The following is a 26,350-nucleotide window of genomic DNA, read 5'->3' on the forward strand; positions in this document are numbered from 1 at the left end:
TGAACTTCAATCTAACTGATTCTTCTACAGTGAGGGTTTGGCGTCCAAATCCATGGAGGACGGATGGCTTTACACAGAATCCCTGCAAAGACTCGAACTGACGCTGACTCTATGGAAGTTGTTCATCTGTCTCGTGGTTGTCCTTGCTTGGTATTCTTTGGGTGCAAAAAGAGCGGATATCGCGATATTCGCCAGGCTAGCACATCAGATCAGCTCTGCTGATGACAACTTTCAGAAAATGAGCCAGACCTACCAAAAGTCCGCTCGCATCATACAAGAGATGTCAATACAAGGCGGTGTTTTCATCTGCTTTGCTTCTACATGCGCGAATTTTGCGACTCGCAGGCGTTTGCGGGGACCAGACATCGAAGCTCAGTAGGCCAGTAGTTACTATGTATTGGGAGCGCCTCAGGCTAGTGCTAGCCGTTGATGGGCAGAACAAAATCTCAACAATCAATGCATATATTCACAGCATCGTATGCTCATCGGAGCTGCCAAATATTGGCAACATTGATCCGTTCTATACGCAGCTGTTGAACCTTTTAGCCAGGGCTAGTGACGAGATCTAGGCTTGTTCTAGCTTCTCCACTGTCAGGTACATGAAATATCCACCCACTACACCCTTACGTCTCCACTTTTGCACGCCCTCATCTACGAACCCTGCTTGCACCGCTGCTGGAGGTGGAGACTAAAGGCGGAAGACACTAGCGCTTTCCAAACAACTGTAGGCTAGGAACAAGGCTATGAAAGGAGAACCACCATCCTTTCCAAATGCATGCAGCTCGATCGTTTGTAAGGGTCCCAGTAAATATTTCAACCCTATATTACACTCTCCCTGACCGTCTTATGAGCTCATTTGGGTCAACGTGGGTATATATCCCAAGAAAACCAGCCTCAGAAAACACCATCCCTTTCCATTCTGCATCTTGTCGCTGAAGATACATATTACTGTACAGTATAGCGCATATCTATCGACGTGCCGCCCTTATGAGAGTTTCTTCGTTATTCAACTTAGTCATCTTGAGGCAATCTTTGTCCTGAAGCGACCGAATCGCATGCCTTTTGGTTGTAATTGACGGCACATCTTGGCTATCATGTGCACCTACCAATATGTATGTTGGATGGATTTTCGCCCGTTTATCTACTTTCTTCGCCTCCAAGCAATGTTTCCATCCGGGAAACCACAACTGACCAACAATACCCCCTATAGATGGACTACAGCTGCGGTCATAGGAGGACCATTGCTGCGGAGTGGTGTGGCCGGTATAGAAACAAGCTTCAGTCGCACATTCGATGTCGGCCAGAGATACCATACTACACCAAGAACGATCAAATCTGCTGTAACTTGCCTGACTAACGCCTGCTGGCTTTAGAAAACCTTTGTGTTTTGCAACAATCATTGGTATGTGCGAGCCATTTGAGCTGATCTTAACTCTATAGCTCATTGCCATGAGCAGCTAAACCCAAGGTCTGTTCCATGGATGCCCTCGCGCGAGCAACAAACAAGAAAGTGAAGCCTACCTCTCCCTTTCAGCAAGGGCATAATAATACAATATAGTAAAGATGAGGAGATTTCGATCAATCATACAATACTATGGGATGCTTGTGCCAACAAGCGCCACATCCCACCCTGGGTGAACAAGGCAACTAAGATAATTTTTGCATCTGTATGTCCTACGCTCGTGTTCAGTATTCTGAAAATACCGCTTTGCCCTGCTGTATCCCGGGGTGGTCAGCTTCGAATATTGTACACCATTGTCATTGCCGGGGTTCCATCCTGCCAACGTGATTTGCGCGCCCGGGACATGGGTTCGAAACCGTTGTTGGGATCTGTAGCCGGTTCTTCTGCTGTTCCTTTATGCGCGGTTGCTGTCGTTACTTGGGCAGTTGAAGGGGTAACTCTGGGACTTGACGGAGCGTTTGTCGCATTGGTTAACAAGGCTGGTTCTTGTGAAGGAGACCGCTTTTGCCTCTTAGCTTTCGGCTTGTTTAGGCCAGCGTCGCGGTCCGCGTTTGGGGTAGACGAATCTCTTGATTCTGATGCTCCAGCTCCCCGCCTAGGGGATCCAACATGTTGAGGAAGATGTTGACTGGATGTCCATCCAATGCCAGCCGGTTGCGGGCATTGATCAGTCTGATTGTTCGGCATATTTCCTCGCCCCAATGCTCTGGGGAAAAAAAGTCAAACAAAAAGTGATTTATGGTCTGCGTTACTGAAATAAGAGACGCAAACAGACGATGATGATAGCTGGGCTTTATATGTCAATCATATACCGCATAACCTTGCCTTTGGCTTTCCAAAGGCTAGTCGGTTGCCTTCTTTTTGCGGACTGCACTGGCGAACGAATGAGTTGCGGCTCAAAGGCATGCAGTTTTCGGGCAAAACGAGCCGATAAAAACAATCCATGCCGTAAAGTGACTTTGACTCATCTATCGTAGTCAGCGGGCGGTTCAGCGTCACCCAGCAAGCATGAGGCATTTTGGGCTTTCCCTTACCTAGCTTTTGTGAAGTTGCAAGTAAATCCTGGTGTGATTCATGTGAAGATGAATGGAAAAAGCCGCTGGTTCTGAAAAACGAATTATGACAGTTGAGTGTCGAACTATGTTTGCAGTTAAGTGATGTACCTGAGAGTAAGTTAATACAGACAACCTCTTCTGGAGGGCTGACTTGCATCCATCATCAAACACCTCGCTACAGTTCTTTACTACAGTCCAAATGGAAACAAACGACACGAGTTAAACTAATTTGTCCACTTCCAAATCTGGCCGGGCCAAAAGGCTGCTATGCTTCCAAGTTTGTCATACCGGCTTTCAGCGACAGGTAGGCTAATTAAGCCACTAGGGTGACAGGCAGCAATATTTACTTACCCCTGCATACGGAATACCATCCGGTTCTCCGTCAAGCTATGCCCCATCCAATTCCAATCGGCAGCGGCAGTATTTGCTACGTTCGTTCACTACACATAGAAGTCGGGCGCACGCCATTTAAAATTGAAATCAGCTTCGAAACAGGCCTATTTGATTTTTGTGGAAGCGATTGGTCGGCCACGATCAAAAAAGAAGGCACACTGATTGACCGGTGCGAGGCTGTAATACGATGCAGCTTGTTTGGAATCCTTGTCTTAATATCCTTACGGATCATCGATATCATCATCAATGTGGTTGAAGAATCAGGGGTGAATTTAATGCTGACTTTCCTGCGGGAATCTTTTGACGGGCTCGTTCCTCCTGGCCTTCACCTCCACGGAGCATCCCGGCACCCAACTTGGATATGTTGCTCTCGATCTGCACTTGGCAAGATTCTTCGCCCTCCTTGCTTTGCGAATGCGGTGTAGGTTGACAAAAGCAGGTCATGCAGTGTTTCAGGGGTATTTTCTCTTGGCACATTTCTGCACTAAGTAAATGGGCGAAAGAACCTGCTTTGGTAATGCGCTATAAAATATGACCAGTTTTAACGCAATTCATACCCCAGCGCTGCGATACCTTTCACAGGAAATTCAACCCTTGCACAGCCGCGTTGGCGAACCATGACAAACAAAGGCAACCACCAATGATCTAATATGGCTGAGCGGCTTCAAGACCCGGTCTTGACTCTCGCGGCTGATTGGTCCCAAAAAGATCCCAGGGGGAGGCCGGACGTGTTCCCGAGTGTTTGTCCTCGGCCTCCCCGAGATTACGTTGCCGTTTCTGGTTTCTTTCATGTATAGAGTGCGAGCCAAGAATGAAATTTCTGTTTTCCGTCATCATTCCCAACAGTTTGGGCGCAGTCTTTAGAGAGGTTGACTCATAGTAGCGCATTTCTTTTGGTGGCCTGGTTCCTGGAATAATGTTCAAGAATCGGGAAATTTATGGATGCGTTGCAGGTTGGAAATGACAAAAAGTATTTAAAATCCCAAGCATCTAATTACTGCCATTCAATCTATACTATCCCAACCGCTCTTTCCTCATAGCAGCCATTGTCAGGCTTGTACTTAGTTTGATCAAAGTTCTTTCATTGGCAGCTCTTCGAGTTGGGGAACTATGTCCCAGCCCGATGGACTTCAGCAGAACCTTCTGCTCGCCAGTATGGAGCCGTATTTCTTCAAAAAAAAATATGTATCTCGCGGACAACTCTAACACCAGTTGACATCGTAGAGCGCACAGCCCTGCCATCAGCGCGGCGTGGACCAACCAATAGTAAGCTTCATTCCTCCAAGCCTGTCGCAAATCTATCTGACGCTGTTGTCAAAGATGATAGACCTTTGGATAATGCAGCGGAAGCAACCGCTTCCGTGGATACCGCGAGTACAATTTCTCAGAGGAATGTCGCACCAAAGAGAAAGCGCAAGGCGCCTTATCAGTTGCCACTCGACTTAAAACGCAACATGGTGGGCTCAAAATCCGCATCTAACCTTGAAGACACGACTATCGAGACGCAGGCGTTGGAAACGATACTTGCGGAAATTGCCTCGCAGCAACTCAATTTCCGTCGTCATCTAATGGCAGAGCTTCAGCTACTACGTCAAGAGGAGGGCGAAAAGGCTTTGTTGAGGCTGGCGTACGAGGGTGTGAAACAGCAGTTGCAGAAGAAAGACCTGGAGGTAATCGAGCTACAGAAGAAGCTCGATGCTAAGGAGTCAGCTCAGACTGTAAAAATGATTGCTAGCAGGGATCAAGGTATGTTGCCTCTCAACAGCAATGTCCAGACGGTGACCCGGAGCAGCAGTACGGTTAAAGGCTGTGAGGTTGGCCATAGAGGAAACATGCAAGCAAACGCAGCCACCCAGCCACATTTGCAGAACGGCATGCGCAATTCTGAATCATCATACCCGCAACAAACAGCTGCCGGGGGTAACAGGAACAAAACCTTCAGATTTATAAATGTCAGATAGTCAACAAATGAAATCTGGATCAATGTATATCTATTTCTTTATTGCACTGGTATCCAACAAAGCCATCAGCTATCTGTGAAGCCTGCGAAGCCTGCTTGCCCTGTATTCTTGCCATCCGCAATCACCTCTCCTGAATTTTGATGGATCGTGTATAATATTATCCCCTAGCTCCCATAGCACTGAGGTAGAAAAAATCCCAGAAGATCATGATCTCAAACATCTTCTATCACTTCCACATACAGAACTCGTTTCCGTTTCAGATCCACAGACAGCTTCAGACCAGGAAACAAAAGAATTCTAGACGGCCAAGCCACCTGCCCACATTTCTCTACCTTCCTGAAAAGAAAAAGGACGGAAGCCTCATTGTTCAAGAATTAGTAGGTCCCGATCCTAAACGTACGATGTTCAATATAGTGCGTCTTTCTCACGTTGGGCATTCTAATATGCTCTCATAGTTTCTCGGTTCCCAAGAGTTTACATCTGTACCCCTGCTACTCTTACATGACTATGCCAGTGCTTCGTCCTGCAAGCTTGGTTTCATGAGCTCCTCGTATCTCTCGGGTTCTCCGTGTTGAGCTTATGCTGCAGGATGCTGGTCTGCAATCTTGACGACCCCGGCAGATTTTGAACAGCTATTTTATCTGGCAGTGTGAGATTGGGACGATGCCGACCCAGAGCACGCAGAACGGGAGTATCATTGCCACCAGGTGAAGCTTTGTAAGTTCAGCAAAATTACCTATCAGTGAGTCTCTGGAGGCTTCAGTCTTTTTATCACATCGTTCGGGTCTGATAAAGTAACCTCTTGTTTTCTTGGGAGATCTAAAACCCGACACAAACCTCATCTATCTCCAACACAGGCCTGTTGCCTACCACACATCGGTCAATTATCAATATTCAGAGCATTTCGCTAACAACCTTATAAAAATGAATAAATCTTGATCCCTCTGATTCTGGTCCGTTTGCCACATTCCCGATGTTGTCGTTAACATCGCCGTATTGTCACCCACCAAGCATGGCGACATGCTTATCTTGCAGTTGAAGCGAGAATGGTTCTCCGATATGTGAGGGGAAGGGCTTCAGCGCTAAAATTACTATCGGCTTGTGCCGAGGGACAATCCGCGCCGACGGTAACGTTTCGGCCCGTAGTAAGGAGACGGTCATGTCATGTGTGTTGGCCTTACCATCTTTTCTTCGGTTGGCAAGGGGTCGAAACGCTATCCTTGTTGCATTTAGCCAGGTGAGTTAAGTGGTGCGGCGCCTCTTCCGAAGTATCTGGTGGAAGCTTTCTGGTGTGCATTTCATATTCAATCCACTAAAGACCTCCACCAGCTACTTGACGAATTGGACAGCGGCGCAAAAATGTGAACCTGGACCAGCGATACAGCCGCATAGTTCATTTCTGACTTGGTGCAGGGAGATCTTTAGGCGTATTACGTACTCGCCAGTTCCTTGGAGCAGAAATTCGACGGACTCTCATATAAAGGCATCCAGTGGTGTTGCGGTGTAGCAAAGGCGCATATACCCCTTGTTCGGTACCAATAGGAATCGATTCCTGTGTGATGCTCGGAATATCTGTGCCTCATCCAAGCGGACCATGCATCGACCTAGAGCCTGGCCGCACCTGCAATGTGTTGGTGCTATTACTTAGCGTTCATTGGTGCTTGTGAAAAATAAGATTTTCTATTTGTGAGAGTAGGTTTAAATTTTGATCCCTATATGTTCTGAGTAAATTGGGTGGTTACATGTACAAAACCAGACCACAAGGAAGAGAATATCGAGACAAAGCCACCCTCTACCGTAGTAGTTGTATCCTCTTTCGTTTTTCCCTGCTGGTGCTGAGTCGCTGTTTTTTTTCAAGAGTATGATATTACTGGAAACATTCGGTTTAGGTGATCGGTGGGCGAAAGAACCACTTGCCCCCAGCACAAGTAACACAGTTGCTCTTTGCGCCCTGTCACGCAGTAACCTTGTAATTATGCCTCGTGATTGGCAAACTCGCGAATCGGTGTGCCTGCTTCCTGCCAATACTACCTAACCTTCTTTACCATCCGTTTGCCTCGTTCGCCTTCTGGTACTGGCGAGGTGCCTGTTCAGGGTGGTTCGCAAGGCAAAGATGCGATATGGAAGGCGCAAGGTCCCCAAAAAGTGTCTCGATAGTGTCAAGACGGGAGACACATTGAAGACGCTGTCGAAGCAGATCCGGTAATTAATCGTCGTTTCACAGACCGCAATGGCATGGCTCCCAACAGTTAGGAGTCTTGTTACCACTTGGTACTGCTCGCTAGTGCTTGCTCAATTTTATTTAATTATCATCCAAACAAATAAAAAGATATGTAGTTTACTAGACGTAACTTGGGTGTTTTAATAATCATCAGATATTTCGTCCTCCGATGGGCTCTCGGGCTGTTGCTGCTCAACCTTCCGTCGCTTTCGACTCGCCCTGCTGGCCACGTCCATTCCCTGTTGAGTTCTGCTGCAAGTTCTTGTTTTTATTCCTAGCTTCGTCTCAAGATGGACAATTCGCGATTTTAAAGCAGCCCATTCGACCTGTGAGGGACAGCCACAATCCTGTCGACAGTTCGGCTTGTGTCGGGTATATGAAGTTGATGCTTCGAGGTTGGCAAGGCGCCGTTCCATGTCTTGAACTTTCTTAAAGAGCTTGGATAGCCTGTGTAGATGGAGTCAGATAAGTGTCATGTGGGAGAGGAATAAAATAAAAGATAAAACTTGCTCGCTCATTTGAGATCTTCGCTCAGAGTACCCAGGCGACGTCCGCTGCATGTACACCGAGGTCCTCTGATTCCCAATGGCTCTAGGAATCCCTCTACTGGAGAAGCCGTCAATGCCGCTGCTAGTATGGCTGTTGTTGAAGCTCTCGCTATGATTGTGAACGGAAATGCCCGATTGGCGACCGGATATGTGATGCTCTCCAGCAAATATGTCTCTGACAGAACCATCATGGCGAGTAGACTCAGCAAACCGATCCGCTAGCCAAGGTTGGCCTCCCGGATTGCATGTCGGAGCCGCAAACAGACGAGAATGATGAGGAGATTCGCTTACTCCTCTTGGCGTCGGATCCAAATGCGTTGAATCTGGAGCTGATTCGTATTTCGGAGCAGCAGGAATATGACCGAAGCTAGAAGCAGTAGAAGCCAGCTGACTTGGTATTGGTGGGAAGGCAGAGATTGGTGGAACTCCGTAGAATGATATCGAAAAAGGGTCGCAATTGACTTGGGATGGGGAGAGGGCTTGAGTTGGATCCAAATCAGGTTGCCACCCGACCACCTTGTTAATGGGAGGCTTGGGATATAAATTAGCAGAAGATGCGGCTGTGGACAGTGAGGGCGATTCCGAAATGGGCTCGACCTCTTTAAAGGGCGAGGGTGACAGGCGTTCCATAAGATTCAAAATCCTGGTTTTGACATTTCGGCTTTGCCCACAAAGTGGCTCGCCAGCACCATCCTTTTCCAACCCATCAAGCACAACAGCAGGCATGCGGAAAGTGTAACGGTTGATAGCTTCGATAAAATCCTCAAGCAGCCTCTTGTGCTGTTCTTTCTCCTCGGCGTCAACACAATAGACGTCCTGATAATACTTGATCAGGGTGTCTGTTGTGTTCGAAGTCAGCTTCATCGCATGGGATATCGACAAGAACAACATTTGCCTCGATATCAACAAGATAAAACTCGGGATCCGATTCGGACTTTGAGCCTTTTCGCATCAGGGATGCCAGGATCCAGATGGTGTTCGGCGATGACAAAACTTTGCTAAGGCATGTTTGATGCTCAGCAACGCTATTGAGCGGCTCATTGGGTTTGATGCGTCTCAATGATTCTGTGAGCCACGGTTCGATCCTGGACCCGAGAACGACAGTCATGGAGGAAGGCTGCGGCGTAAAAGCCGCCACAGATTGAAGCTGTGTATTTGGTGGCATGCTGGGCGAGTTGCGAGAAAGAACAGCAAAGAAAGACGGGAATAAGTCAGGTGCAATCTCGATGTTGAGCATTTTATAGTTTAACTAAGCTTGGCTTTGTTAGCCTTTCTGTAAATTATACTGAATGTCCCGCCAAAATGAGCCCCTGAGAACCTGTACAACGGCGACATACATTGGCTCTTTCCGACCCCCATACCTCGAGCTCCTGCGCGTAAACTCAGCCAGTGCACGCGAGACTTTCCCTGCTATGGCAGAGTGTGTTGCACTCCATTTGACGCTGAAGTGGAATGAATCAAAATGATCTAGCAGCTATGTAACTTGGTTCAATTTGATTCCCGCAGCTTGTTTTAGTCGAGAAGGGTAAAGAAAAGTCTAAATTGAAGTTACAACGGTGACGCCCCATGCAACCACACCACCTGTACGGCGTCCTCGCCTGCAGCTTACTGATAGCTCTTGCGTCTGATTGGGCTCAAGCAATTCCAGAGAGAGGCCGGATGTGTTCCCATGTGTCAATTGCCGGCCTCCCCGAGATTACGTTGCCGTGTCTGGTCCCTGTGTATGGCATCCGGTGGCGCCGCCCTGATTGACTCCATCACGATCCCTCCAACAGCCTTGTCGATCACATTCATTCTGATTTGCGGTCTGCGTAACCTTGGTGAATGTGACAGATTTCTGACTAATATTATTGATGATTGAAAAAAAAGCGTGAGCGACAGTAACGAAATACTCAAGAAGGTAAAGAGGAAGAGGTAGGTAGTAGTAGTAGTAGTGGTATTATTTAACGCCGGGCTCGGCCCGGCTCATTAGCCGGCCGTTAGCAACCTCCCGAGGGGTATCTCGGCGCGCTTTCTATTTTCTCTATTTACACAGCGGAAAACAAGGGCATAGAAGCGAATCGAGCCTGACCGGGTTCGTGCCCGGTCCTGCTTACAGGTTTGTTCACTGACGCGACCCCGTGCCTTCAGGCGCACGGAGGGTTCGTCTGACGGCAGTTGACGGCTCTTCATCGAGAGGGGCCTGTGTCCAAACAGCGGAGCTGTCGGTCGTTTGTAGCCATGGAGACGAAGTTCCCAACAAGTGTGGGCTCGACGGCACAGGCGGGTGGTTGTTGTCGATAGCCAGCCGGGTTATCCTTGCCACGGTAAGCGGGGAGGAGGTGGAGGGAGCAGGATTCGAACCTACAAAAGATCAAGAGTAGAAGCGGTAAAGGACCATTTTTGGGCCTTCGCATAAAATCGCTTCGTCCATTCCCAGCGCGCATTTGTCAAGTAAAATCATGGCTTCCAACGATTTAAGCTGTCGTATAACGCCGGGCTTGCTGGCGTCGCATGTCGTATGTCGCACAACCGGGCATGATTTGGTGCTCCCCCAGGTATATTCATTGTATCAGGTACGGTGCTAGTGAAAACTATTGGTTTCCCAAACTTGGTATAACGTGGATGTACAGTACCCCGGACAGGACAGTACCCCGGACACTTTTCCGGTCGGTCTTATTCCCAATTTCAATTACAACGCCAGCGTTGCTTAATTAACTACAATGCAATCGGAACTATACACAGCAGACATTTCTTCATCTTCCTGACATGTTTGTGCATTATGTCCGGGTTTACCACAGTTTCCACATCGCCGTTTAATCGTTGTTTGCGCATTATATCCCTCCTTATTTTCGCCTTCTTTTTCGTATACAGGCCCATTCGCATTCTTTTGCGCCATCAAAACTCGGACTTCTTGAACGTTTGCTGACCCTTCTATGCGGATTCGTGTTTTTTTGGCCCTTCGTCGTTTGCTAAGCGCTTCGTTGGCTTTCCGAAGACTGCGGTTCTCTGCAAGAATAAGGGTGTTTTGGTGCGCTAACCGTTCCACACCTTTCGCTAATTGTTTTACAGCTTCGAAAATCGGAGTCGGAGAGCTGCTCTGATGACGGCTGATTCGAGCTTTTACAAGCGTTGATTGAGAAATAGCTTCTGTTGGGTTATGTGGCGTTTGTGAGACCCAGGATTCAGTGGTGGGAAAAGCAGGCTCTTTGGGTGAAGGCGTACGTAATTTCACATCCAGTTTGGAAATAACAGCTTCCGGACAATGAGGGATAATTCCAGCTCCCCTAAAACCCCCAGCCATATTATCTTTCGTCGTTGAGTTTTTGTAGGCCGCTGCAAAGGCCAAAAGAAATTCGATTTTGCTAATGTTGTTAATATGGGCCCGGATAAAATCGTCAACCCCTTGACCGTACGTACGCCCGCTTCAGGACGCTAAACACTCCGACGTTAAGTGGCTGGGTTAAGTGAGATGAATGAGCAGGCAGGCAAATTGGAATTATGTTGTAACTTTTGCAATAGCCCTCAAATTCGGGGGATTGATGACTGCCGTGCCCGTCGAGCACTAACATGTGGTAGCATTCCGGCAATCAACCAACAAAGCAGGAAACGAGGCAGGCGATCACTTCAGGCTCGCCGCTCATTGCCACAAGTCCAGCTCAAACCCATTACATCCACCAAGGTGATGCAACACTTTTCCAGGCATGTCAGTATTATCGGGCACGAATTGTAACCAATTGCCCTATTTTGCCGTTTTGGAGGATTTTGAGGCGATTTTCTCAGTGGTGTCACATCGCATCCGCGTGCCTACGCGATTCGCTTACAGAGCCTTGAAAAGCCCTTAATTGGTGGCTATTGCAAATGGAGTTTTTGGTTTTCCGGAGGAGGCCGAGTTTGGACGCTGTCATCCCATCCCCATGCGCTGGTTGGGTCGCAAATGCAGTGTAACACAAAACACACAAACGTCCTGTCCTGCCCTATCCTTTAAGTTATTCTCTCTTTGCGCTTAATGTACTGCTGCGACAAAAGGCGGAACCGGCAATCTGCCGCCTCGGGCCCACAAATTGGATTGCACGCCGCTTGCTCCTAGACCCCACGGGAAATCCTCCTGTAAAGGCCCACAGTGCTGTACAAAACACCGGAAGGGGTAAAAAAAGCAGTAGCAAAGGGGCTTAAATTGATTTCGCTGCTGGGTAAATTTGTTTGTAGTAAGTGCCATCTCAAACCCGTATTTTGTGTATTGGCGGCAAGTGAGGAACCTTGTCCACCCTACATAGGGTTTTTTGATTCGAAAAAAACAGAGGTAACCCACCACATGTTTAGGCCTTCAGCCCGCCTATGTTACCTGTCGAGTGATTCAAACAACGCTTAGGCTATTCATTGCTTCTGCATGCAATGTCAGAAATTGGTGCACCCATTCTCATGCTTCCAGGTTACTTTACTGCCTGCTGCATCCTCACCTGTCATCCCTCCTGTTTCATCCAACTACATCGAAGTCTTGCAACGACACACAACGACCAAAAAATCTCAGGCCGCTGTTCCAAACTCCATTTTTAACCCAACATGTCCATCCTCAACCTCATCACCAACTGCTTCGGCAGCACAAACCCCAACGCTATTCCAACCGCCACTAGCGTGAAAGCAAACACGCCGTACAGCGTCCGTTGTGCGCAACAAATCTCAGACGAGGTCGTCGAGCTTCTCCTCAACGCCGAAAAAGACGGCCCAGCCCTCCGGCGCCAGATCAAAGACGCTGTCGGCGAGGACGGATGGACGGAGAGCATCGCCCGCGCCATTGTCGGCGGCCTCGAGGTGGTGATTAGAGACGGCCGGGACAGGATCAGGCCCGTCCTGGGCGAGTTTATCGACAAGGCCGAGGGGGCTGCGAATGCTGTTTTTGCCTTTCCACAGGAGCACCCATACCTCACGGCGGGCTTCGCCACCATCGTCGCTGTCGGTGTGCTGGTGCTCGTGGCGCCGTGGGTTGTAGAGGCTCTTGGATTTGTTGAGGCCGGACCTGTTGGTGGTGAGGATTGCCTAGAGAAGTTGAACCTTGATTTCCTTTCTGAATATACATTAGCTGACGAATGAGTAGGTTCATTTGCGGCGTGGTGGGAATCGACCTATGCCGGGTTCATTCCCAAAGGCTCGCTGTTTAGCTTCTTTCAGAGGCTCGGAATGATATGGGGACGGTCTTGAAGATAGGAGCATTTCAACTTTTCATGCCACTTCTAAGTTAGTCCTCATAAAGCTTCTCCACGCCGTTTCTATACAGATGTCCTTCAGTCGACTGCAATAGCTGCGAAACTCGAGTCAAATTCCCAATAGAAATTGCGCTCGCAAATGATATGCTATCTTCTTTATTTCGTTATCAGTCCGACGCAACGCTAATGCCTTGACAACCCCGATAGCTAAGTCCTCTTCGGTTACAGGGCCGGATTCGATGTCACTGCACAGAATAGTAGGGTGGGGAATTGTAGGTGTAACGTCCATTTGTGCGATGCACAATAACCTATCGCTTATAATGCTATTTCGGCTGCGTTGATTTGATACGAAGTGAAACCCTGTTGTGACCATGTATCCGAGGCTATCAGTTGCATGTATGGGAGGTTTTATGCCTGTGAGGGCTGTTATATGCTCCCTCCGTCCAGGATCTGCGTTTTAAGGAGAGCAAATGGTCCATAAGGGGTTGGACGCTCCATATAAATTCGCCGCATTCCACCAACAGCGGCCCGTTCGAAGTTAACTTCTTAACCTCCACTTTATCTCGTCCCGCATCACCATGCGGCACCAGACCCCGTATTTTGCCGCCCCACAGATAGCGTGCCACGGGGGGCCTCCCGCATCATGGTGGACGCCCGTCTGACTGCGATAAGTGACTCAGAATGGCTTTAAATGCAATCCGATTGGCTGACCTTGCAGTGGCGTAGATAACGTATTTGACTTGGGAATAGTAAGTGAATTGGTGGACATTCGTAACCCCACTTTGACAGCGCAACTATCCAGGGACCAACACGGCATTGCAAGGAGCAGACCAGCTGCTGGTTGGCCTGCGTTTATACGATGTGACCAACGTTCCTTGACGCAGGGCCGTAACGCTTAATTATGGTGGAGCTAGAGGGGATAGCAAGGTTTGAGAGGACTACTATAGTACTCTGGTAGGGCTGCTTTGCGGTTTCACGGAAGCGGCCGTGTACGTGGGGCATTACCGTGGAATTCCAGCGCAATTTCCCAGAGCCGTGACCTCTAATACCTAAAGATAATATTTGGAAGGTTCGGAGACGATGTGGTAAAAAACGGCCGAGTCGTCACGAATAGGATGGAATATAACTTAAACAGCCAATAATAAGCAGCGATATCATGTTCTGAGTCACAAGAATTCGATGTGGATGGGAAAAGGAAAAGTAGCCGTTCACCGATAAAGACACAATTAAGTTTGACTTGAAATAGGGGCTTAAGGCTACAAGAGTGATCCCATGCGCCCTCCAAGGTGTCAATGCGTGCTCGCGAGACGAGACGTTGCAAATTCTCCGGGTGCGAGCAGGGGTTGGTAGTTGAGGAAGTGCGAAAGGTGGGGGCGGAAGGGATGTGGTGGGGGATGCGTCTTGCAGTGGGGACACTTTATCATCAACGCTGCATAAATTAGGAGGGGTTGTGGGTATTGTAGAGAGCAGGACCGGAACCGACAAGTTGGTTGATTGGGACATATATCAATTAGAAAGAACTGGACTACAGAGGCGCCCCGGACCCCCATTGCCCGTTACGGTCCTGCAGGCTCTCCTCCGTCTATGCAGCTCCCCTGGGCAGTGATAACTACTGCAAACAGTGTCTAGAGCAGTTGTTTGGTCAGGTGCTAACGGATGAATCGCTTTGTTAGCCGCGATGCTGTTCCCGGCCTATTTCTCTAGACAAAAGCCGGCTTGTCCTCCCGTCCCAGGTCTTTGAGTTCCTAACTAAAAAGATCAAAATTTACGCGCAGAATTATGACAGGCTTCCGAACTACATTTTTAAGTGCACCAGATGTGATGTTCATGCCTGCGACGATGTCAATTCAAGAGATTTTAAAACTTTTGCGGAGCTTTACTAACAAAACTAGCTCCTACCGGTTCCGTGTAAAAGTGGTGTTATTAGGCGCACTAAAAAAATTGTATTCACACTCGGTCGCTCGCCGTATCGCCCCCATTCAATAAGCTGACTTTGTATAGTCGGTTCTTTATTGGTTTAAGAGGGTTTCAGCCTCTGAGAAATCCCGTTAAAGGATTCGCCATTATTTCTGCTTTGGACACCGATTCAGTGGTGGAATTGGCGATCATATGATTATCGCGCCATCAAATCTCGCATTTTGGGAGCGACTGTGCACGCTGTATGGGGACAACTTCTTTGTTCCTCCTCGTCCCTACTTGCCCTGCCCCCTTTGCCTGCCCTTTACCTGCCCTGCTGCGTGGCCTTTGCCTGCCCTTTACCTGCCCTGCTGCGTGGCCTGGGTTGTGGCTGCCAACCATGCGCGGTTGCTCAATTTTTGGTCGCTGTTCGCTGAAATCATAAGAACTTGGAGGCGTTGCTGTTCCACGACGTCGCATTGACCGATCCACCTTCTAGACTTCAACCCCGACCCTGCATCCGTTCCGCCTGTCATACTCTTTAACCCTAACCAACTAGTCGATAGAATCGCAACAACGCGTCGCATAGACCAACTGACGACACCGTTCGAGCCGCCGTCACGGTTTCGTAGCGACAATTCCTCCCATAATCCCTCCCAACCACATTTTCGGTCGAACCGACTGACCGTCCAGATTCCTCAATCGTTCTATCGAGATTCGTCCGTGCGCCTGCCCTGCCCGGCCAATCATGACTCGCCCATCAATCGGTTCGACTCGAACCGGTTGTGGCAGGGGGCGCCACACAACACAGCCGCAGAGCTAGTGGAGCGCATTGAACCTGCGGATTGACCTTGGTTGATGGCCGAGAAATATAGAAAGGATGGTCACTAACCTGGAACCAATCGGTATAATGAAGATTTTTACATGGTCAACTTTCAATGGAATACAGCACGAGACGAAGAAACTAGGGCCGGTAAGGCTGCTTAGACCATTCTTCCTCTCGGTGAAGATAGCAGCAGCGGAGATCTCAGTCACGATCCCATGATCTTAGATGTGTAAATGGCCATGTACAAGGGTTGGTCATTGCAAAATCGAGGGGGACCACAGTGGGTGCTTGTACCAAGGATCCGCTGACTGAAAACGCCCAAGGCAGTATTGTTTTATTGGTTTGTCCTATCTGTTTTGTTGGTCTGTGTTTGGAGTTTCCAGTTTATTGAGTTTCTGCCACTTCTAGAAATTATATTGATCATCCGTTTGTAGCAAAAATCAAGTTTTCACTGCATTGAGATCCCGTGTTTGGAGGTAGAAACTGTCTCGACCTTACTATACCTCTATCGTTGTGACCTCATTAGGCAGGAGCCCAAAGGCTATATCTTCGTCGTCCTCTTCGACGAGGCCTGTACTGCAAGCGGAGACTCGTTCTTTCTGTTGTTATCAATAAATTGCTACTTCAATATGCCCATCCATGTCCACTTGCAAGACGCGTCGTCCTTGCAACTCCGCAATCGACGTGACGCGCAATATGCGCCGTAAAAGCCCCTTCATCGCTAATGTCCGCGCCAGGCGGCCGCCCAAGCAGACAAATACTTTGGTCACTTAGTTTATGCTAGGCAGGTTTTAATTGAATTGGGTAAGGAGGAAAGTTATGGAAGCAAGGATCGCACAAGTTGTGTGGAAACAGATTTTGCCAAGGGTGAATTGTTGACCATGCAAACACGCTGCTATAGTACAAAGGTGGGCCTATCGAGAATCGGAAGGCACGTCCAACTTTTGTGAGTAAGTATCGAGATTGAGATTATGGAGTCTAAAGTACAAATCCTCAAGATCGACAAAACGCGTCTGCATGTACTTTTCCGCCACCTGGGCTTTTAGACTTTTTACGACAGGCGTTGCGGTGGGGAGGGCCTCGACAATGGATGCTCGAGCGACTTGGCGGGCTTGAAAATCCTGTAGCCCCTGAATATGTGTTCTAATCAGTTTGATATCGGGCTTTGCAGGCAGCGAGCGGAGAGATTCGGGTAGCTCCTCCATCTTCGGTAGCGAAAACACATTTCCTGAAGCGATGGCCAACAGTAGCCGCCGCCACAGGTCATAAGCCAAAGAAGGTATTTCGTGGCCGGTCGCGTAAAAGGTCGCTGCAACCAGGACGGAGATCCCACAGTCAAAGTCAGACTGCTGCTGTGGGCATGGCTCCCACTTTATTTTCCAGCCGGAAGCAGTGGTTGAGGCGGAGGGCTCAAATGTTGGTGGATCGATGCCCAAAAGTCACTGGATGTTAAATCCAACGTACTTCATTATTGGCCTATCTGACTCAGTTGGCTTGTCCGATTTGTTTGACCGAAAGGAGTCCCAAATCCTAACCTCACGGCGCGAGGGCCAGATCATGACTAAAACCCAATGGCTGTTAAAGCAAATGGCAACCATGGCGCCGTTGGTCTCGGCAAATTTGCGAATGTCTTTCGATAGCAAACGGCCAGATGACCCGGGCTCTACGACTTCAAAGGTCGCCATGTCGCAGAGGAGGCCCAGGTTCTTTAGGAAGGATGTGATGATCCTACCAGTAAGCCATGCTTGCTTACCAGATACGCCGGGCTGCAGTGGATAAAGTTCAGAATCTGAAAGGCCGCCCAGGATCTTGTCCTCGGGGCGCAAGTCATATACCACTACTCCAGTTGAACCTGGACCCGGGGCCAGAGACGAATATGAAGCCGGTGCTGAAGTTGGAGTTACAGGTGGCTTCTTTGGAGGACGACTGTGCTTTATCGATGTTCTATCAGTTTGAGACTAGATTTGTTAGCGGATTGCACGGGAGGGAGATTTCACAGGAGTGCTCACTTTTTCTCCTGCGGCTTTTGTGGGTTCAGCCCGAGGCTGCTTGGATGGCGGGTTCGCCGCAGACGATCTGCGTTTGGAAGGCGTCACTCCAGTCTTCGATGTTTATCCCACAGTTCGCGGATACGTGATGTATCAGGCCCTACTGAAACTCTTTAGATATTCCTTTACCCTATCCTTATCAAGGGTGCTCAACAACTTCGACGCATTTTCCCAGGTGGCAAGCTCCTCCAGGTATCCAACCCATTGTAGCCAACGCACATTGACTTTTAGTCTTTCTCGTTTCCTCTAAGTGCGAAACTATCTCATTTTATGCATATGACATGCGCGACGCCCTGGATGTTGATTTGGTTGCCCCTGACGTAGCGCACAGCAGGGAGCCTACCTCTCGACCGCAGTCGATGGAGAAGCGTTTGAAGGATTCTGCCCCAAACCGCCGTCTTTTATTCCGAAGTTAGTTATCTGCGAAACGATTGCCCGTTCTGAGCCGGAGACAGTCTTAGCAGCCATACAAGTATCTGCTCTGGGCAAACTCGGACTATTCGGCATCCAGGAGTGTACACCCAGACAGTTTGGCTATAAGATTGCTAAAGTAGACCAATGTCAGTTTCAAGCAAATTTGACTGATAAAGTCCAGATACGAGAGGATCCGATTCTGCAGTTCGCCAGGATGTTGACGATCCGAGCGGAGCCGGGTGTAAGGTCCATAATGGATACAAGATTTGAGATATTTTTGGAACCGAATGGAAGATGACGGTTGTGATAGTCAATCTCCCAATGAGGGCCGTATTTGCCTACCTTGAGTACAACTAAGCAGTATATATAAAGCTACATATATCATTTGTCAACACACGGAACTAGAATAACATTTCGATCGTTCTGGCTGCGCCACTCGGTGAATCAAAGTTTTCTGTTACGCATCGCGTACAAATGCACCCCGTGAACTAGGTACCATTTGGTTTTACCCTCTTCTGTGCGACAAGCTTATCATTAACGAATCAGCATTCAGATTGACACTAACGTGGGCATGTTAGCTGAGGCACAGAGCTTGGCCGGCAACATTAAGAGACACAACCGCGTCATGCTTCACCTTTACGCACCACGGTTGGTGCTGGGTTTTGAGCCGCTTGGTGGGGTCCGTCTTTATACGACCCCAACCCTGCCGTACGGCTGGGCCGGACCTCCCCGGTTAATCCTGCAGCTAAACCTCTTCTCTGAGAAATCATATTTTGCCTCATTCGCAGAGTATACGGCCGTGTGCGACATGCTCGGCCTGGACTGGAGGGGCCGCGGTGGCGATGGTGACGGAGCAGCAGCAGGATAGGAACGGCGTTGGAGCCGACGGCTTTATTAAGCTGATGTTTAGTACCACTTATGCTGAGACTGGATGTACCTTTCGGCACAGCCCCGTTGGGGTTTCAAAGGTCTTCTTAAACAAGTTGCACCGAGACAGCCAAGGAATTGAGAAGATACACATGGGCAGGATGTTGGATGCGCTCCTGCTAACTGAAGAGGAATTTGCGGACTAATCTGGGGTTGGCGGACCAGTGGCGTGAGGCTTGGCGTGGCGGTACCTGCTAGTGGCATGGCTGACGGGGCAGAGCGCCCAGCATCTGTCATAATAAAAATGGTGGTGTCATACTGTAAAAATATAATCTGCGTATGCAGCTCTAATGGAAAATCGATAATTAACGGTATAGTCGCCAACGCAACCTCATTCGGGCAGCTGCACAAAGAAGTAATAGCGCCTGCTTGGGTTGGGGCTTTCAACTTGTACGAACGTGGTTAAATCCAGTAAGGCGCAGTTGCAACTTCATCGGATGGCAGCTTGGATCATTCGACAAAGTACAAGCAGTGATCGACTGTCGAGCTCTCTACCTTGAAAGATGATAGAAGAAGAAATACAAGACCATTTAAATAATTGTAGCTTGTGAAGTGTTAATTTTCTGAACTTAGCAAACATGCGTTTGTTACATCTCACGGGAGATAACCCACCTTGTAGACCGCCAAATGAATCCTCGGCCCATACACCCTCGGGTAAACCTCGGACTAGCGACTAGTGCCCTTCGGCTGACCAACAACCATGGCGCAAATCAAAACAAAGCATTGTTTACCATTCATCTGCCACAAAGAATTGTTTGTCGTCAATCCTACAATGTACAATGACCACATCTCTGACTGGATCGAGGGGGTTCCTGTGAAAGCCCTCAAACGCAAACGCTTCAGCTATCTGCGCACTCGACCAATTGATCCGCCGACGCCGCCCTCGACTCAAATCGGTCCTGGTAATGTGCCGCCCATCTCAATTATGAACACACCGCCGACGAAGCGACAGCGAAATTTGCCGAGTCGACAAGCCGAATTTGATGAGGCCGAACAGACGCCCCGTCCCACCGCCTCGACTCTCCGAAGTAATGTCTCTCTCGGTTATTCTACATCATCAAGAACAAGCAAGCGCAGCAGCAGCCCCCGCAAAAGGCAGGCAGAATTGGAGGTGGAGCCAGAAGAAGCCATTCAGGTGCGGTCACTGTCTAATGGCAGACTACCGGACGAGCTGTTCTCGCTTGTGTCCGAGCTCGAAAAGGTTGCAAGTGGTGATACCCCAGTGCTGCACGCGTCGCTTAGGCAGGAGCTGAAATAAGCAGAGGAGGAGGCAAAAGAGAGGCGTGCGTTGGGGTATCGCATACCTGATTCCGCATTTACGGGCGCAGCAGAAGACACGACAACAGACTTGATCACCGACATCCCCGCTGCTAAAGTCTGCGAGTTGCTTCTCGCCGCTTTGCGCTGTCAAGAACGCAAACATGACGAAAATGGGTGGAACCAAGCTGTACATTACCAACTGCTACGCCTGGCGCTTCCAGCCGATGGATTCGTTGATTTCGAGCCTTGGTAGGACCTTTTCACGTATTCTCCACCCAACTCAATTTTGTTACTAACCTTTTGCGTGGCCAATACTGCTTAGCACAACCGCAAGAATCACTCCCGAAATCCTCCCGAGGTCTTCTTCGTCGGGAAAAAAGATCGATTACTGTTTTATAATTAACGGAGCGTCCGCTTTTGACGAGCCGGCGATGGAGGCGGCCAATAGAACTGGCACATGGAAGACACCGGCACAAATCATCGAGATACTGCGGCGCAGGACGCCCGGAACATCAATCAATCATACCGATTTTGGCCCCCTAAACAAATGGCCCATCGCCCTCAGCGTCGAAACCAAAAGACCCGGCGAGTCGGGCGAAAACGCTGAGCTGCAGGTGGGGGTCTGGCAGGCCGCACAGTGGAGGTTGCTCGAATGGCAACGGCAGGAACAAAAGCATAAACTACAGATTCCACAGCATTCACGGCAGTCACTGGCCGCTATGGATGTGGAAGACGAGACAGTTGAAGGAGCGGCGGTGGTCGGGGTCATGGACCCGAATATTGCCGGAATTACCACACCTAGCCAGACCTCGATACCTCCTACCACACCTGACTTGGTGTTTCTCCCGGCACTGATAATTGTCGGCCACGACTGGAAATTCGCAGCCACGACTCGAGAGGACTGCGATGGCGGCCGGACAGTACTGTGGACTGAATCTACTGTTGGTAGCACAAGCAATCTGCTCGGCATCTATAGGATTATTTGGTGTGTCCGCCGGCTGGCAAGGTACGTAGAGGAAAGGCATTGGCCGTGGTACGCTGAGTACATTCTAGGCCTGCGTCTCAAGACATAGTAACAAAACATAACAGAAATGGGCGATGACGAGAGATAAACCGATATCAATTCTTGTGTGTCAGAGATTTCTACCAGCCCTTCGTTGTTTGGCCATTTGTTCTGCGTGTTTTGTGCGTGCCAAATCCCTTTTCGTTTGGACAAGCTCAAAGCAATAAGAAGAAGCTCGCTCCAGTGCCAGTTTTTAAAATGACATAATACTCCGAAAATTCCCGAGAGAGCAGGGCGTGAAGACTGGATGTCTCGCATCGGCCAGAGACAAGCCTAGGAGATGAATTTCGTTGCCTGCAAGAGTAGCTGCTGAAATCCAAATGATACCAAGTTACTTGGCTAGCAAGCCTGCAGAATGGTGGCTAGTAATTAGAAATTTTCTCGTGCATAAAATTTTCAGCATGGACGCACGGATCATGTTCATCTCTTTCACTGCCAGCTATTTTGGGAGCATGTGATTGGCCGCCAATGCACGACAAATGCCATGCGGGAGGCCCACTACCCTCCTATTCACTAAAGTTTAACCAATCTTGGCAGTCGGTGATCTAACTATACACTAGCATTCGAAATGCAAGAGGCCCTTCACTCAGAATTTTGTCAGGCACAAAACTTGCGCTTTCGGGGGATGTTGAGGGCAGTTGGCCGTACTGGATTTGCTTATGTTATTCTTCAGGTGCTCATAGTACGTCAATATACCCCTTCAAATAAACCGAGCCATTCTGAGCCACTCATACCTACCCCAGTCAAAACAGCGTCCATCACAATGCAGGAGGCCCTCCATCACCCGGCACACTATCTATGCGGAATATAACGTCACATGGTGATGCGTGGCGTAATGAAATAGAGATTGACCGACCATAATCTGTTGTTAATGAGATGCCGATGAGTTACACTGAAGCGTCCAACGCCGCCTACATTTTATGTTTCGCATCTTACCATACTCCAAAATAACTTTACACAGGCAAGCAGCTTAAACAAGTAGAACCGAAATCGATCCTCCTTTTTTCCTGGTCCGTCAACATGACTGTCAAATGTAGTCACTGTAATCGGAACTTCCGCACTGACGACGCTCTGCAGCAGCACATTCGAGATTCGCATAAACCTACTCATTTACCTAACTGCCAGATGTGTAGCCGGACTTTCAACGATAACGACGCTCTTGAGCAACATCTGAAACAATCAAGACTTCATAAACCCCAGTCCCAAAATGTACGCACTCGAATACCCACCGAAAGCAAAAACGCGTCTGCGGACAGTGAAGCGGGAGTGGCAGATAAGATGAAACTTCTTCAACACAGCCCGGCGGTCAACGAGATAGCGGAGATTAAAGTCGTGCCTCTGCTCACCGAGCATGTGCGCAAACGGGCGGCCGATCTAGCTGGGCCAGCGTCGGTTCCATTCACGCAGTATGGCCTGCTCGGAGGTATTATCTCTGATGGCTGGGGGCCCGAGGCGCCTGTTGACCCACGCATTTTCTATAACATTGCGGCACCATCGAGCGTCTTCATATGTGGTAGTCAAGGGTCCGGAAAGAGCCACACTCTCTCTTGCCTGCTCGAAAATTGCCTGATACAGTCGTGCGCGAATGTCTTGCCGCGGCCGCTCACCGGAATCCTTTTCCATTATGATACTTTCATGTCGGATAATGGAGGCGAGCCTTGTGAGGCCGCCTATCTGGCATCCAACCGGCAAGTCAAAGTCAGGACTCTTTGTGCACCTACGAACATTAGAACGATCCAGGTGGGCCAACATATGATATAAACTTTGAACAGGCGAGCCGTCAGAGCTGATTAGCGATTCAATAGAGGGTGTATTCGAAAATCCCAAACGTGGCAGTTGAGCCCCTTCGACTTAACGAACGCGACCTCAATACAACTCGTATGATGTCATTGATGGCGGTAAACAATTCGAAGGGAATTCCACTATATTTACATGTCATCCTGCGCATTCTGCGGGATTTGAGAATTGAGCAGCAGGAGCAGTCTGACACCGCAGATGAATGCATTCCCCCCTTCCAGTATGCAAAATTCAAAAGGGGCCTCGAGAAGGAATGCATGACCGAGACCCAGCTCGCGCCGCTGAAGCAACGTCTCGACACTCTCGAAAGCTTTATGGTTAGCAAGCAGGTTTATGCGTTTAACTCGAACACAAAGAATAGTTAGTGGTACTCCTGCCAAAAGAATAAAGGCTCGCGAAAACGAGCAAGGAACGGATTGGACACCAGAGGTACGCTCATTAAATTTTCTTTGTCCATCGGCATGTGGCCGAAACACTTACTGACAATTTCGAAAAACAAGGCTGGCAAGTTGACAATTGTCGACCTATCATGCCCCTGCGTGCCGGCGCAAACTGCCTGCTCACTTTTCAACATTTGCCTTAGCCTCTTCCTAGAGCAAGAAAGCAAAATCGGTCGTGTTGTGGCCCTGGACTAGGCCCACAAATTTATGGGCGGCGGCACCGAGGGCGCCGAATCGCCAGACTCACGCAACCTGACCGAAAGCCTGCTGCAAACCGTCCGCCTCCAGCGCCACCAGGCTTGCAGGATCTTTATCTCGACGCAGGAACCCAATATCTCACCTAACCTGCTAGACCTGTGCTCCGTAACAATAGTGCACCGCTTTACGTCGCCCGCGTGGCTGCGGGTGCTTAAGCAGCACCTGGCGGGTGTTAGCTCGTCATCGCTAATCCATGAAAAGACGTTTTCCGGCGGCGGCGGCGGGGAGGACGATGGCGACGGCATTGTTCCTATCAGGCTTCGCGGCGCTTCTAGTGGCTCGCCTCATATCGACCCATCTGCCGAGGTTTTTTCGCACATCGTCAAATTGCGTGTCGGTGAGGCGCTGGTGTTTGCCCCCAGTGCTGCGATTGGATTCGAACCTCAGGGTGGCGGGAGAGAGGGCTTGGTATTTCGCAAGCTGGGCAGTGGGGTTCTCAAGATGAGGACTCGAAGTCGCCTTACTGTCGATGGTGGCCAGAGTATTATGGCAGACTGATATTATGATCGAAGGATTGGATCCATTTTAAGTAATGTCCGCATTTGAAAACTTCGTATGTAAATTTGCACATGTCTAGTTTAAGGACTATCAATGAGGAATGATAGTGGTTTTAGGGATAATCATGTTGAAACTGAGATTGCATGGCCTCGTGGGGGTGCGAAAGGTATTTTTATAGATTAGGAACGTTTCTAGGATGGTTTTGCCAAGGACAGTGGAAATATCTATATATAACCCAGCGGGGATACCTGAAGCGGGCAAGGGAGTATTGTTTTGCAAATTCAGCTGTACTTTTGCCTCGCTCTTCGAATTGGAGGCCTCGCTGGCGAACCATGTCGTTTTTCCCAGCCTATACCGTCATAGTGTATCGCCAAGGAACTAATAACCTATGTGGAAGCATTTCGGGGGTGAAATTAATGCTAGCTTTCCTAAAGGGGCGCGTTGTGTGACAGCCTCGTTTCTATTGGCCTTTGTTTCCAGGGAGCCTCTTAAGAAGATGATTTGAGGTAACCATCCTGTGCTCAACTAATTAGGGCATGTTTGTGCCCATCTGCACCTTACAAACGGCTTCGCCCTACCCGCTTCATCATCCCTGCTGGAAGTGGAGGATCAAATCGAGCTAGCCTCAATACTCAGGGCCTAGAGATGTGCACGACGGATTGTACATGCCTCCGCAGGACTCCGCAGGAGAAAGCAATCCATTGGCTTATTTGGAAGATTTTGGGTTGGCTGCCTGCCACAGTAGCCCACAGCATTTGTAGCCTCGGATCGGCACGGTGACCTGGGGTAGGAATATAAAAAAGACATTCGGTTGCTAAAAGGCTACAGCCCTGCTGCACTAGTTGGGAGGTCTCTGTGATGGGTTGTTTGTGATTTACGGATGTAGATCGGAGAAATGCCGACAACAGAAGACACCACACTTTCTGGTGGTTAAGCCACCAGGGTGACAGGCAGCAATATTTACTTCCTCATGCATACGAAATACCATGCGGTTCTCCGTCAAGACATGCCTCATCCAATTCCAATCAGCAGCGACAGTATTTATTGCGTTCGGTCACTACGCATAGAAGTCGGGCGCACGCCACTTGAAATTGCAACCGGCTTCGTAACAGACCTATTTGATTTTTGTGGAAGCGATTGGTTGGCCAAGATCAAAAAATATATTTCTCTCGATTTGCACCCCGCGAGATTGTTCGCCCTAATTGCTTTACGGAGTAGGTTGACAAGAGGTCATGTAGTGTTTCGGGGGTATTTTCTCTTGGCACCTTTCTGGACTAAGTAAATGGGCGAAAGAACAATGATGGCAATCCAAGACCTGGGCGGATATGCAAACCTCTTTGGTAGGGGGCTGGTAAAGGTATGACAAATTTTAACGCAATTTCTACCCCAGCGCCGCGGTACCCTTCAAAGGAATCCAACCCTTGTGCAGCTGCGTTGCGAATTAATTGGCAAATAGATACAGCCGCCAACGACCTAATTTGGCCTGAGCAGTTCCAAGACCCGGTCTTCACTCCTGCGTCTGATTGAGCTCAAGCAATACCAGAGAGAGGCCGGATGTGCTCCCCAGTGTCAATTCCAGGTCTACCCGAGATTACATTGCCGTTTCTGCTTTCATTATATACAGAATGCGAGCCAAGCACGGCATTTCTGCCACCTGTCATCGTTCCCAACATTTTGGGTGCAGTCTTTGGAGACACTGACTCATAGCAGCGCTTTTTCCGTTGGCAGGTTCTTGGAATCATATTTAAGAATTGGGAAATATATGTATGCGTTGCGGGTTGGGAATGACATCAGACCCAAACGCCTGATGTCAACTGCTTATAGCGTGTTGCCCAAATTGATTTCTTTCCCCAGATGTTTAAGAACCTCCCAGCTTTTTGTTGTGTCGTTATCCGGGTAGAATGTTGATAGGAAGTGTAAAAACAATATAACACAACCACGGTATTCTCATGCATGCATTTTAGATCTATCTAACCCCTATCTACGTGATCGCAGAATCTTCAACAGATTCTGCGCCGTGTCCCGAATGTCACGTGCATATACACGTGACTAATAACTCATATGTCTGCCCCTGAACAAGCATAAAATATAAATCCGAAA

General features: G+C 49.0%; 7 protein-coding genes across 7 annotated transcripts; 3 read left to right on the plus strand and 4 right to left on the minus strand.

The window, feature by feature from the left end:
* Nucleotides 1–5,870: 5,870 nt before the first annotated feature.
* On the minus strand, nt 5,871–6,032 carry PpBr36_11172 (uncharacterized protein; the record flags this gene model as incomplete). The annotated part of the gene is made up of 1 exon (XM_029898274.1): nt 5,871–6,032. The coding sequence occupies one exon, from the start codon at nt 6,030–6,032 to the stop codon at nt 5,871–5,873; it is 162 nt and encodes a 53-aa protein (XP_029743339.1).
* A 1,200-nt stretch (nt 6,033–7,232) lies between these two features.
* Nucleotides 7,233–8,877, minus strand: PpBr36_11173 (uncharacterized protein; the record flags this gene model as incomplete). The annotated part of the gene is made up of 3 exons (XM_029898275.1): nt 7,233–7,539; nt 7,633–8,465; nt 8,530–8,877. The coding sequence occupies 3 exons, from the start codon at nt 8,875–8,877 to the stop codon at nt 7,233–7,235; spliced, it is 1,488 nt and encodes a 495-aa protein (XP_029743327.1).
* PpBr36_11174 (uncharacterized protein) lies at nt 7,237–7,862 on the plus strand (the record flags this gene model as incomplete). Its single annotated transcript, XM_029898276.1, has 2 exons — nt 7,237–7,350; nt 7,628–7,862. Exons 1-2 carry the CDS (start codon nt 7,262–7,264, stop codon nt 7,860–7,862), a joined length of 324 nt encoding a protein of 107 aa, XP_029743340.1. The 5' UTR covers nt 7,237–7,261.
* An 867-nt stretch (nt 8,878–9,744) lies between the features above and the next one.
* Nucleotides 9,745–9,981, minus strand: PpBr36_11175 (uncharacterized protein; the record flags this gene model as incomplete). Its single annotated transcript, XM_029898277.1, has 1 exon — nt 9,745–9,981. A coding segment is annotated over one exon (237 nt), but the record flags the coding sequence as incomplete, so codon positions are not given.
* Nucleotides 9,982–16,459: 6,478 nt separating this feature from the next.
* Nucleotides 16,460–17,839, minus strand: PpBr36_11176 (uncharacterized protein; the record flags this gene model as incomplete). Its single annotated transcript, XM_029898278.1, has 4 exons — nt 16,460–16,897; nt 17,081–17,503; nt 17,555–17,647; nt 17,723–17,839. Coding segments are annotated over 4 exons (1,071 nt in total), but the record flags the coding sequence as incomplete, so codon positions are not given.
* Nucleotides 17,142–17,682, plus strand: PpBr36_11177 (uncharacterized protein; the record flags this gene model as incomplete). The annotated part of the gene is made up of 2 exons (XM_029898279.1): nt 17,142–17,279; nt 17,392–17,682. 2 exons carry the CDS (start codon nt 17,142–17,144, stop codon nt 17,680–17,682), a joined length of 429 nt encoding a protein of 142 aa, XP_029743343.1.
* A 1,795-nt stretch (nt 17,840–19,634) lies between the features above and the next one.
* Nucleotides 19,635–21,267, plus strand: PpBr36_11178 (uncharacterized protein; the record flags this gene model as incomplete). The annotated part of the gene is made up of 2 exons (XM_029898280.1): nt 19,635–20,443; nt 20,517–21,267. The coding sequence occupies exon 2, from the start codon at nt 20,626–20,628 to the stop codon at nt 21,265–21,267; it is 642 nt and encodes a 213-aa protein (XP_029743344.1). The 5' UTR covers nt 19,635–20,443; nt 20,517–20,625.
* Nucleotides 21,268–26,350: the final 5,083 nt, after the last annotated feature.

This window comes from Pyricularia pennisetigena (assembly GCF_004337985.1).
Source record: "Pyricularia pennisetigena strain Br36 chromosome Unknown Pyricularia_pennisetigena_Br36_Scf_16, whole genome shotgun sequence".
NCBI classification, from domain to species: domain Eukaryota; kingdom Fungi; phylum Ascomycota; class Sordariomycetes; order Magnaporthales; family Pyriculariaceae; genus Pyricularia; species Pyricularia pennisetigena.